The sequence below is a fragment of the Elephantulus edwardii genome, unplaced genomic scaffold, assembly GCF_000299155.1.
Source record: "Elephantulus edwardii isolate Elephantulus edwardi_28Jun2011 unplaced genomic scaffold, EleEdw1.0 scaffold00110, whole genome shotgun sequence".
NCBI classification, from domain to species: Eukaryota; Metazoa; Chordata; class Mammalia; order Macroscelidea; family Macroscelididae; genus Elephantulus; species Elephantulus edwardii.
Genome location: NW_006399860.1, coordinates 7,860,632 through 7,873,773, shown reverse-complemented (window position 1 = coordinate 7,873,773; position 13,142 = coordinate 7,860,632). Strand labels below are relative to the sequence as shown.

Here is a 13,142-nt window from a genome sequence, read left to right as displayed (position 1 = left end):
TGAAAGCATAAATACAAAATACATTGACAAAATCTCATCAAAACTAAAAAGTTCTGTATGTCAAAAAACTTTCGTCACCAAAATCAAGAGACAGTGCTGCCATATGGAAGACACACAGTTCAAATGCACCAGCTGCATCATAGAAAAAGGATAGGCCATCTCCTATTTGATGGCACACAATAATAATAGCAACAGCCAGTTAGCAATCTACTATCAATCTAAATTAATGTTGGCAGCTCATGTCCACACAGAGGTTATAAAGGAAAAAGAACAACCATCTACTCCCATAGAGATTACAAACAAGAAAACCAACAAGGTAGTTTTACTGCTTCACACAAGATATCAGTCAGTAAGTGAGACTCAACTCAATGGTGTCTAGTATCAACAACAAAAGATACAGCAAGATTAAGCTTGAGAATCTCAAGACAAAAAGAGTAGTAAATATGAGTAAACCTTAGCTCCTTCATGTACAAGGGGGGAAATTGAAGATTAAAGTTACTAAAGAGATCAACATAAATGTAACATCTAGTCCAACAGCAAATATAGCTGTTGTTATTATGTGTCATATAGTGGGAACTGACTCATAGCTGACCCTCCAGCAGGTTTTCAGAGGCTGTAAATCTCACAGATGAAGATTGTCAATCTTTATCTTTTGGAGCAGTTGGTGGATTCAAACTGTATGACTTAGAGTTGGTAACAAATCTAGTCATTTCCTCTCTCCACTTGTTTCACTTACCATAGTTTCAGTTACCTTCGGTCAAACAGAGGGAAGAAAAAAAAACACAACAAAACAAAAAACACCAAAAAACTAAATGAAGAATTAAAAAAAATAACAATTCGTAATTTTAAATTTTGGTCATAGTAAGGACTCTAATGAAATCTCACGTAATTTGGGCTCTTCCCACCCAGGATGTGAATTAGTCCTTTGTCCAGCGTATCTATGTTATATATTCCCACAGGTTATCATCATGAAGAACTTCTGATCCAATAAAGCATACTGTAATGAACAATTACTTCAAAAACAAGACTACTAACAATGGCAATTTGAATGTGACTAAGGTAAGCTGTAATGTGCTTCTTTTACATGAAAAGATTTTAGACTTAATAAGGAAAAAAAGAAAAAGTATTGTATCCCGGGGTGATTAAATCCTACATTAAAAATTAATCTATCACACAAATGTTATTAGAGTATATAATTATAACTGATCTATTTCATTATTAGTTATCATTGTTGATCTCTTATGCTGTCTAATTTATAAATCAAATTGTATTACAGATATATGTGTACAAAAAAATATTCCTAGATCTTATTATTCACTGCACTATGATGCAGGATGGCAGAGAATGGGGCAAGGTGCAGATCTGTTGTTTATTTGGTTGCTATGACTTGTAGTTCACTCAAGGCCATGCAAAAATAACATTATTCACTATGTCAGACATCTAGAAGAGGTCTCAGAACCTAACTCTTACAGATAAAAGTAAGGAGAGGAAAACTACTGTATTAAGAATCCCAATATACAGAATGGTCTCATACATTACAAATGATATCAGGATGTCAAATGTTCCCTTTTATTTTAAGCCTTAACTTTTAACACAATGGCTCATTCCTATTATTTATTCAATGATGATTATGGCTTACGAAAAAAAAATAATAGGGTGTTGTGGTGGAACAGGATGTAACGAGTCTTACAGTAATCTGAACAAGCATCTCGGTGAGTGGCTTTCAGGGAAAAAGATCATCAGCCTCCTCCTCAGAAACTCAGCCAATGGCTGCTGAGTCAGAAGAAATATGAATGACTGATGTGAGTTTGAGTTTTGAACTGAAATATATCATTTAATTAACATATTATTACTTAAAATGTCAATTTTTGAACTTAGTTCTAAATCCTCTAACAAGTTTAGTATAATTTTGACATTCTAAATGGACTTATATCATCCCACAAAATTAATAATCAAAGACCAGATCAGTCATGGAATGACATCAAGGATATCATCCATAAAAAGAGCAAACGTTATTACAGAGAGGAGAGAGAAAAGAATAAAATGGATGTGAGAAAAGACTTTGAAAATTTTCCTAGAACATAGAGAAGCCAAAACAAAGGAGAGGGATACTGAAAAAAAAGAGATAAACAGAAAATATCAAAAGGCAATTCAAGAAGACAAAGTATTACAGTGGAATGTATAAAAAGCTGTAGTTGGAGAAAATAAAAAAGGAAGAATTTGCACCATATTTATGACCTTGAAAAAATGCAAAAACCAATTAAAGCCTCATATTGCAATATTAAGAGATGCTAAGGAGGCGATCTTGAATTATCCAAAAAGGAACAAGATGATCGTGGATACATCGACACTGTACAAAAAAGAATTGTTGATGCTTAAAAATTTCAAGAAGTAACATATTATAATGAGCCAAGAATGAAGAGGGAAGAAGCTTGAACTGCATTGAAGAAATTGGCCAAAAAATAAGGCTCCAGTAATCTATGGTATATCTATCGGCATGTTCCAACTAACAAACTAACCCTGGTGGGCTCACCAGTCAGTACCAAGAAATTTGGAAGATAGTTACATAGTAAATTGACTTGAATGAAGACATTTATTACCATGTCCAAGAAAAGTAAACGAATAGAATATGAAAATTATTGAACAATGTCACTAATACAACATATAACCAAACTAACATTCAAAAATAGAACAGTAGCTGAGCAGAGAGAGAGAAATGTCTAGAACATAGAGAACTGCCAGAAGTTCAAACTGGATTTAGAAAAGGACATAGAGTCAGGAAAACCATTACAGATCTCAGATGGATCATGGCTGAAATCAGAGAATACCAGAATAATGTCAATTTGTACTCTACTAATTATGCATAGGCATTGGTCTGTGTGTTACATGACAAATTATGGCTAACATTAAGAATGGGAATACCAAAACAGTTATGTTCATGCAAAACCTATACCAAGAAACTGTTTTCCAAGGAGAGCAAGGGAACACTTGATAGTTTAAAACTAAGAAAGATTTGAATTAGTGTTGCATCCTTTCTCCATACTTACTAAGTCTGTAAGTACTGAGCATATCATTAGAGAAGGTTGACTTTATGAAGAATGTGATATCAAAATTGTAGACTAATCTACAGCCTGTATTAGGCAGATGAAACAACTTTGATAGTTAAAAAGAGGGAGAACTTGAGGCACTTGCTAGAGGATCAGAACTGCAGCCTTCGATATGGATTACAGCTCAACATCAGGAAAATAAAAATCTTCAATAGGGGGCTAAAAGGCAACATCATGATAAATGCACAAAAAGAATGAAATTGTCAATGATTTCATCTTGCTTAGATAGACAATCAATATTCTTAGTACCAGTAATCAGAGGATCTAGAGATGTATAATATTGGTAAAGTCTGTGGTCAAAACATTGTTAAAGTTCTGAAGAGCAATGATATCAGTTTAAAGACTAAGATGTGCCTTATTCAAGTCATGGTTTTACAATCACCTACTATGCATTTGAAAGCTATACAACAAATAATGATGACAGTAGAATCAAAGACTTTGGGTCATAGTGTTGAAGAAGAGTGTTGAATATTCCATAGAGTGCCAAAGTAACAGATATATCTTGGCGAATGGATAACAAGAGTTCTTCCTGAATGAGAAGTTGCAAAATTAGTCTCAAGTACTTTGGATATTTTATTAGGTGAGGCAATTTTTGGAGTTGGACATCATGCTTGGAAATGGAGAGGGGTGGAAAATAAAAGCAAATCCTCGATTAAATACAATGTCTGTGGCAGTGAGCTCAAGTGTGTTGGTGAGGCTAAGGCCATCGTAGAACAGGACAGGGTTCAAATCTGTTGTTCATAGGTTCACTATGAATCATACTTGAGTCAAGGTCACTAAAAAACAAGAAAAACAAATGAACTGAAGAGTAACCTATTTGTTTTAATGTGTATTATGAGCTCACATTTTGATCTATTTTCTAATTGTTTGAGACAAACACTCACAAGAAAAAAAATAAGAAATTAGCTTTCCTATTATGGTAGGACATAAAAAATATCATCCTCCTACTACACTGTTGCGGTGGTCAAGACAGCATGGTGCTGGTACAATGAAGAACACATAGATCAATGGAATGGGATTGAGAATCCAAAAATCAGCCCTTTCTACCTATTGTCAACTGATTTTCTACAAGTAGATGAAATTAGTTAAGTGGGGAAATGACAGCCTCTTTAACAAATGGCGGTTGGTACAATTGGGAAATTATCTGCATAAAATTCAAGCAAGATCTACATCTCACTCCATATCCCAAAACCAACTCAGGGTGGATCATGGACCTAAACTAAAGCCAAGGAATATAAACTTCATTATAGAAGAGCTTAGAAGAATTCTAGAAGTCCTAATCTACAACATAAACAGTCTTCCTAGCATCCTGAAAAATCTAAAGCAAGGAGAGGATAAAATAGATTAATGGGACTTTCTAAGAATCAAATCCCTATGCACATCCAAAAACTTCTCCAACAGGGTGAAAAAGGGAAGCCACAGACTGGAAAAAAGTATTTGGTAATGACATGTCAGAAAAGAGACTTATATCAAGAATATATAAAATACTTGAGCACAACAACAAGATAAAGGTAAATAACTCAATTGAAGAATGGGCACAGGATATGAACAGACACTTCACTAAAGAAGACATTCAGATAGCCAACAAGCACATGAAGACATGTTCAAAATCCCTAGCTCTAAGAGAGATTCAAATTAAAACAACTATGAGATATCATCTCACCCCAGTAAGAGTAGCAAAATTTAACAGAAAAGAAAGCAACAAATACTGGTGAGGTTGTGGAGAAATGGTACAACCACTATCGTAGGCTGTATGACGCTTTCTCAAAAAGTTAAAAATAGAAATACCATTTGACCCAGCAATTTCACTACTGATAATTTACCCTGAAGAAACCATAACCACCACCCAGGCAGATACATGCTCACCCATGTTTACCATGGCTTTGTTTACAATAGCAGAGAGTTGGAAACAACCTGAGTGCCCATCAAAAAACAAATGGATAGAGAAGTTCTGATATAGCCACACAATAGAATACTATGCTGCATTGAAAAACAAGGAACTCATGAAATATTATACAAAATGGGTGACCCTGGAGGACATTATGCTGAATGAAATATCTCAGTCACAAAAGGACAAATACTGCATAGTGTCACTGTTGTTAAACAGGACTAATATTGGAGTTGGGATGAGACTGAGAAAACTTGGGTAAATTATGTATACTGCATTGAAACAGATGAGGAAGAGAACTGTTTAAAAGGGATATATGATTAGGAATTATTGTCATGACAAGAGTCCAGAACGAAGGCTGTATAGTGGAGTGTACTTTGGGGGAGCAATTGTATAACAATGGAAGAATTTTTCTTTTACCTTTCAAAGAGAAGACTGAACCGAGGGAGAGGGGTGAGAAGGGAGAAAAGTGTAATAATGAATGAATGGAAAACCAAAGTCTCTGTATATTTTCATCAAAATTAATACTAATAAAAAAACAGAAAAAGAAAAGAATATCATTCATGAAGAATACAAAAGGTCACTACAAAGACAGCAGAAGAAGAGAAGAAGACCAAGATGGATGTCAGATAAGACTCTAATTATTGCATTAGAGTGCCAAGAAGCCAAAGCAAGGGGGAAAAACTAAAAAAATTAAGGATTTGAACAAAAAGATTTCAAAGGACAGCATGAGAAGATAAGGTAAATTATTATTAAGAAACGTGCATAGAGCTGGAGTTAAAAAATAAAAAATCAAAAAGGGCAAACTCACTGCGCATTCCTTAAGCTAAAGGAACTTATGAACAAATTCAAGCTTAGAGTTGCACTTCTTAGGGAAGTTTTGGGCAGAATATTAAATGATCTAGGAAGGATTAAAAGAAGATGGAAAGAATGTACAGAGTCACTGTACCAAAAGAAATTGGGTGACACAGAAGAATTTCATGAAACAACGTATGAGAGCCTGTGGTGATGAAAGAAGAAGTTCAAGCTTCTCGGAAAGAATTGGCAAGAAATAAGTCAGCCGGAATTGACAGCATACCAATTGAAATATTTAAACAAACAGATGCTGCCCTGGATGCACTCACCACATTGTGGCCAGAAATCTGGAAAACAAAAACCTAGCCAACTGACTGTAAGAGATGTATATTTGTTCCATTCCAAAGAAAGGTGACCAGATAGAAGTGAAAATCATTGAACACAATTATCAATATCACATACAAGCAAGATTCTGCTGAAAGTTATCCAAAAATAACTGCCAGATAACTGCCAGAGAACTGCCAGATGTGCAGGCTGGGTTTAGAAGAGACTATGGGACTAGGGATATTATATCTAAAGTTAGATGGATCTTAGCTAAAAGCAGAAAGTACCAGAAGAAGGTCTATCTGTTTTTCATTGACTATGCAAAGGCATTTGAAAAAGTGGATAACAATAAACTGTGGCTGACTCTAAGAAGATTGGGAATTTCAGAACACTTGATTGTTCTTATGTGAAACCTATACTTGGACCAAGGGGCAGTTGTTAGAAAAGAGCAAGGAAACACTGCATGGTTCAAAACTGGGAAGGGTGTACACCAGGATATGTTCTATCTCCGTATCTTTTCAATCTATATGCAGAACAGATTATCCAGGAGGCTGGGCTCTATAAAAAGGAGTGTGGCATCAGTATTGAAGACGCAACAACAACCTACCTTATGCAGATGACACAACCCTGCTTGCTGGAATTGATGAGGACCTGAAAAGCTTGCTGTACAAGGTCAAGGACTGTAGCCTTCAATATAGATTCAAGCTGAATATCAAGAAAACAAAGATTCTCACCCCTGGGTCAATTGGCATCATCATGATAGAGAGTGAAGAGATAGAGATTTAACAGTTTTAGTTTGCTTGGCTCCACAGTTAGAACACTTGGTATCAGCAGCCACAAAATTAAAAGATGAATTACATTGGGAAAGTCTGCTGTCAGGGACCTCTCCAGAGTACTGAAGAGCATCAATGTCAGTTCAGAGACTATGGTGCACCCGATCTAAGGCATACTTCTTGCAATCACTTGCTATGCATTAGAAAGCTGGACAATGACTAGGGATGATAGAAAGAAAATTGATGCCTTTGAGCTGTGGTTTTGGAGAAGAATATTGAGTGTACCATAGACTGCCAGGAAAACAAACAGGTCCGTCCTAAAGAGGATGAAAGCAGTCGTTTTTTGGAGGTAAGGATTCTGAGGCTTTGTCTGATGTACTTTGTGCAAGTTGCAAGGAAGGACCAGTCCTTGGAGAGGGACACCATGCTTGGAAGGGTAGAAGGACAACACAAAAGAGGATGACTCTCAATGAGATGGATCGATTCAGTGACTGCAGTAACGGTGGTAGATGTGTCTGATACAATAAAGTTGGCACAGGACTGAGCAGGGGTTAGGGCTATTGTAGATAGGGTCGCTATGAGTCGCAGGCAACTCAACAGCACACAACAGCAATAACACCAAGGTTTAGAACCTTAGCAGGAACTCAGGATAATAGTGATATAAAAATTATTCCTACCATTACATGCAAAGGCCCCTTTTATGGTGTCACCAACAAAAGACAGTATTTTAGAAAGGAAATTTTATAAATTATTAGTAATATCAATTTTACAAAACAGTGTGATTAATTTGGGGGGAAATCCATTTGATTCAAACAAGAAAAAGAACTACACAAGGAAGACTAAGACTTCGGGAGGCAGCATCTCAGTATCTGCTGAAGTATTTCCATTCAAGGGAAAAAATCTGAGTATCACTGAAATGTCCACAAACCCAGGCACAGAGCATGGTAATTCATTTGGAAATGCAGGTAAACAAAATTTAAAAAAAAATCCCCCCCCAACCAAAACCCACAAACAACAATTGACAGCTTCCAGGTTTTTAAAGGGATTGATTCATCTTAAACCACAATTACTTACGAATTTCCACGTTTACCACAGACCCAGTCACAATTGCTAAGTGGTAGAAAAAGCTCAAGTTCCTACTCACCAACAAATAAACGAAACGTGAAATGTACATGCAATGGATACTTGCGTAAATTTAAATAAAAATAAAATCCTTATACATTATTGCATGGATGAAGCTCAAAAATATTAAACCACTTGAAGTCATTCACAACAGGACAAAAAAGTATTATTTCAATATGAAATGACAAGAATAGTTAACAGCAATGGTGGTTGGCAATGATGGGAAGGAAGAGAAACAGGGGAATCAATTTCTGGAAAATAATGAAACATTGGGGATGGATAAGTCAGACTCTACTAGATAGCAAGCAGTGAGTTTCGATTTTGAGTTCTACCTCCTATTTCAGTAAGCAGTTCCTAGATCTTAAAAGTTAGCAAGTGCAAATTATATCAATTAGTCTATTTGTCTAGAACAGCAAAAGGATGAGGCTCAAGAATTGGATACAGAGATGGACCAAAGGTCTAATTGCCTGGAGTAACTAACTACTACTTCCATTTGCCAGAAAGAATAATGGTAAGCTGCCATTTACCATTCCCAGACATTCAATAAACAGAAACTGGCAAAAAAAAAAAAGTACACTGTGGACCACAATTTCAAATAAAGACATAAACTTACAGGAACCATTGAAACTGGTAATTACTGTGTGCCACTGAGTTGGACCTGATTCATAGCTGACCCTCCAGTGGGTTTTCTGAGGAAGTTAATGTCAAAAGAATTGATTGCCCATCCATCTCCAATGGAACAGCTTGTAGATTTGAACTGTGTGCCTATGAGATTGCAGCACAGTTTATTACTAGTAGGCAACCAGAGTTCCCTCAAATCTACTGGCCTCAAATAAGCATTAAGACTTAAATAAAAAAAAAAAAAAACAGGAAAAAAGAAAAGAAAAAGACTGGAATCAAACTACTCCATCAAAAAAAAAATTTAATATAAACAACATATTTTACCTAAATCATTTTCAGATAGCAAAGAATGCACACCTTTAGCAATGCACTCTCAGAAACTTAACTATATGAGATCACACTTACAATAGTAACTCTAAAAATAAAGCTGATATTTGAGGAAAAGAATTCAAATTAATGGTGTTCAAGTAATATGAATAGAGATAAAGAGAATGGCTGCACAATGTGAAAAATGTAGTACATATTACTGAACTCTCCTTGCAAACAATGTTGAATGAGACTATGTTCTGTTGGGTCTCTTATCACCAAAAATTATGTAAAACAAACAATTAATTAAAATTGTCATCATTATTGTTATGCGCCATCAATTTAACTATGACTCTCATGACGCTACAAACAACCAATCTGAATCCTGTCCTACCTCACAATCAAATCTTACACATTTGAGCCCATTGCTGCAGTCACTGTGTCAATCCACCTGATAATGGATCTTCCTCTCCTTCACCATCCCTGCATCCTTCAAAGTATGATGACCCTCTCCAAGCAACATGCCAAAAGCATATGAGACTGAACTTTATCACTTTTGTCTTGAAGGAACACTCAGATTGCACCTTATCCAAGACATATCTGTTCTTTTGGCAGCGGAAAGGATATTCCATTTTCTTCTCCAACACTACCATTCAAAAACACCAATTATTCTCTCATCCTTATTCACTGTCCAACTGTCAGTAACATAAAAAGTTATTGAAAAAGACCATTGTCTGAATCAGGTGCACTTCACTCCTCAAACTAACATCATTGCTCCTAATAATTTGGAGAGGTCCCTGACTGCAGACTTCCCTGCTGCAATATCTATCCTGGTCTCCTCATTGCTGGTCGCAAGTGTATTGATTGTGGATCCAACTAAGATGAAATGGTTGACAGTTTCAATCTTTTCTCCATCTATCATGATGTTGCCTATCAAACCAGTGTTGAAGATTTTCATTTTATTTATGTTGAGATGCAATCCATTTTGAATACTTCACTGTTTGATCTTCTGCAGCAAGGGCTTCAAGTCCTCCACAATTCAGCAAGCAAGATTATATCATCTGCACACCAACGGTTATTGATAAGTCTTTCCCTAATTCTAATGACATGGTTTTCTTCAGAGTCCAGCTCCTTGAATAATTTCAGCATATAGATTAAATAGGTATGAAATGATACAACCCTGACTCATGTTGTTGTTGCCGTCATGTGCCATCAAGTCACCAGAGACTAACAGCAACCATATGTACAACAGCCCTAATCCCTGCTCTATTTTGTGCCAATCTCACCATCTCCGACACACCTACCCCTATAATCCCAGTCACTGAATCAATCTATTTCATCAAAGGGTCTTCCTCTTCTGTGCTGTCCCTCCACCCTCTCAAGGATGATGTCCGTCTGTAAGGGCTGGTCCCTCCTTGCAACATATCCAAAGTAGGTCAGATGAATCTTCAGAATCCTTGCCTCCAAGGAGCAGCCTGGTTTCACCCTCTCTAGGATGAAATTATTTTTAACAAACAATGCATGGTATATTGAGTATTCTTCTCCAACACCACAGCTCAAAGGCATCAATTCTCCTTCTATCATCCCTAGTCATTGTATAGCTTTATGATGCATAGAAGTGATTGTAAAAACTATGGCATGCTTCAGGTGCACCTTAGTCTCTAGACTGACATCGTAGCTCTTCAGCACTTTGGAGAGGTCTCTGACAGTAAACTTTCCCAATGTAATATATCTTTCAATTTCCTAAATGCTGATAACAAGAGTGTTGATTATGGAGCCAAGCAAGCTAAAGCTGTTAACAATCTCAATCTCTTCACCATCTATCACGATGCTGTCAATTGGCCCATTGGGGAGGATCTTTGTTTTCTTGATATTGAACTCAATCCATACTAAAGGCAGTCCTTGACTTTGTGCAGCAAGAGCTTCAGGTTCTCCTCAGTTCCAGCAAGTAGGGTTTTGTCATGTGCATAATGTAGGTTGTTGATGAATCTTGCTCGAATCCTGATGCCACGTTTCTCCTCATAGAGCCCAGTCTCCCAGATAATCTGTTCTGTATACCTTTATTAATTTAAAACCATGTAGTGTTTCCTTGCTTTGTTCACACAGCAGCTTCTTGGTCTAGGTATAGGTTTTACATGAGCACCATTAAGTGTCCTGGGACTCTTGTTTGTATTTAGAATAGAAAACACAAACAAGTAAACGAAAGCCTCCCCAAACAATACTTACGGGTTGATATTCAATGTTAGCATTGCACTAAAAGGCAACAATAATTAAAAGATACAAAGAAAAAATGTTTACAGAGGAACTGAAAAAATTATATACGCGTTACCTGAGATCTCTTGTGACAAGCATCTAAAACATACTTGGTAAATTGAATTCTATATATGTAATAGCCGAAACTGTAATACAACTCAAAGTAATAGAGCAAAGATGAAGATTAAATGACAATACCTTACCATTCATTTCCTTGTGAAGGGTTTTCTAGCAGCACTCGGATAATGTATAATAAACAGCTTAACAATTTGAGAGAAAAATTGAACAGGCGTATTCTTAAACCTTGAAACAAATAACAGAATTTCATTTTTATGTATATTGATTTCACAAAAGGTTAATACATTGCAAAAAATATAAACTCTAAGAATAGTACTTAAACTGTATTTAGAAAATATAATATCATAATTGTCTAAGCTCTCTGAAGTATTAGGTAGCAGAATTTAAATTAGCTGAATGAAATAAAGAATAACTTTGAAAGAAGGTATAAACTATAAATAACAGCAAATAAAATACACTTAAAGTGTAGCCACAAAATTCACATTCTATAGAACTTTATAAAATAAGTTTAAATCTTAAATATTTTATCACTAACTCTTTTTCTTCAAATCAGAATCAACTTATTGTTGACCTTCTCATGGGTTTTCAGAGCTATACATCTCATGAGAAGAGTCTGTCTCTATTTCTCCTTCAGAGCAACTGGTGGATTTGAAATCCCAGAAAGGAGCTGCCTTTGGTTTGCAGGAAATCTCCCTATGGACTATGCCACCAGAGCTTGCCTACTATTTTATATATCCATGAATTGGCATATAAATATTACTTAGGTAGAAATTTTAGGTGCCACAAATTCTCAAGGTAAGTTATAAATGTTGTACCTTCACAGTACCTTTTAAACTTGATTTTAAAGAGGTCACAATCACTAAAAAGCATACAGAAATAAAGAAAAACACATTCTCAGAAACACAGACACATTGGGTTCTCACTCTCCTTTCCAGTTGGATCAGCTGAATGTGATTTTCGCTGTAAGTTAAATGCCAATTAAATTTTAAAATTCTTGTGAGAATTAAAATTGCTATAAATGAAACTTCTAAATGGTATAAGTCACAGTTATCCAGCCTGTAATTCCTAATACTGAAAAAGAAGAGCAATTAAGATGAAACAAAATATGCTCAATGTCTGATTTATGGAAATGTTACCCTTTCTGCAATTATCATGTGGAAACTGATTCATGCATTATGAATTATTTTATATAAAAGCCTCCACATAATTATTACTTAATAAAATCTAGATATAAAGTATTATTTTACCTAACAATTTTTACTTCACCATCTATAGATGAGTGTTCTGGAGGAAACATTTTTTAATAGTAAAAAGCTAACACTTTTAAATTGTGTGTTTTCTTCTAAATTTTCTTAATAAAAACCTAGTTGTATTTTTCAGGTCAGTTTCTTTGAAGTCTTTTAAATCATTAATGAAATTGCCCCAGGTTTATGAAGCTCCCCAAATGAATGACTGCTTAGTCAATGCTGGCTACAAGTGAAGTAATAAGAGAATGCATCTGTCTTTACTGGCCTAGAGAAAAAGGATTGTTAGTAGTGGAATTAGTCGTGATAACCAGTCAGATGATGTGTTCTATTCAGGTGTTAATTGATGGAGCCTCCTTGGAAATTCTATATAACAAAGTTCAAAATGTATTCACTATCCCAGGCTTAGCAGTAAACACAAGGCACTAGTGAGGACCTCTTACTATCATTCCTCAGATAGTGAAGTAATTCCTGTAGACATTGTCAGAATACTTTCTCAAAGTTCAAGCATTTCTTTCTGAACTCTATGGAAATCCTTATGAAGATTAAAGGTTAAAATGTAGAGAACTGTAGACCAATCCAACACACACTTCTCCATTGTTTTGCTGCTTTCTAAAGCAATAATAATTTT

At 35.6% G+C, this 13,142-nt stretch overlaps 1 protein-coding gene across 2 annotated transcripts in view; it reads right to left on the bottom strand.

Annotated features, from left to right (window-relative positions):
• The window catches only part of KCNT2 (potassium channel, subfamily T, member 2), a 734,552-nt gene that overhangs the window by 483,691 nt on the left and 237,719 nt on the right, over positions 1-13,142 (bottom strand). For both annotated transcript variants that reach the window (XM_006892105.1, XM_006892106.1), the window contains exon 3: positions 11,393-11,492. In XM_006892105.1, coding sequence (XP_006892167.1) covers positions 11,393-11,492 — 100 coding nt within the window. The remainder of the gene's footprint in view (positions 1-11,392; positions 11,493-13,142) is intronic.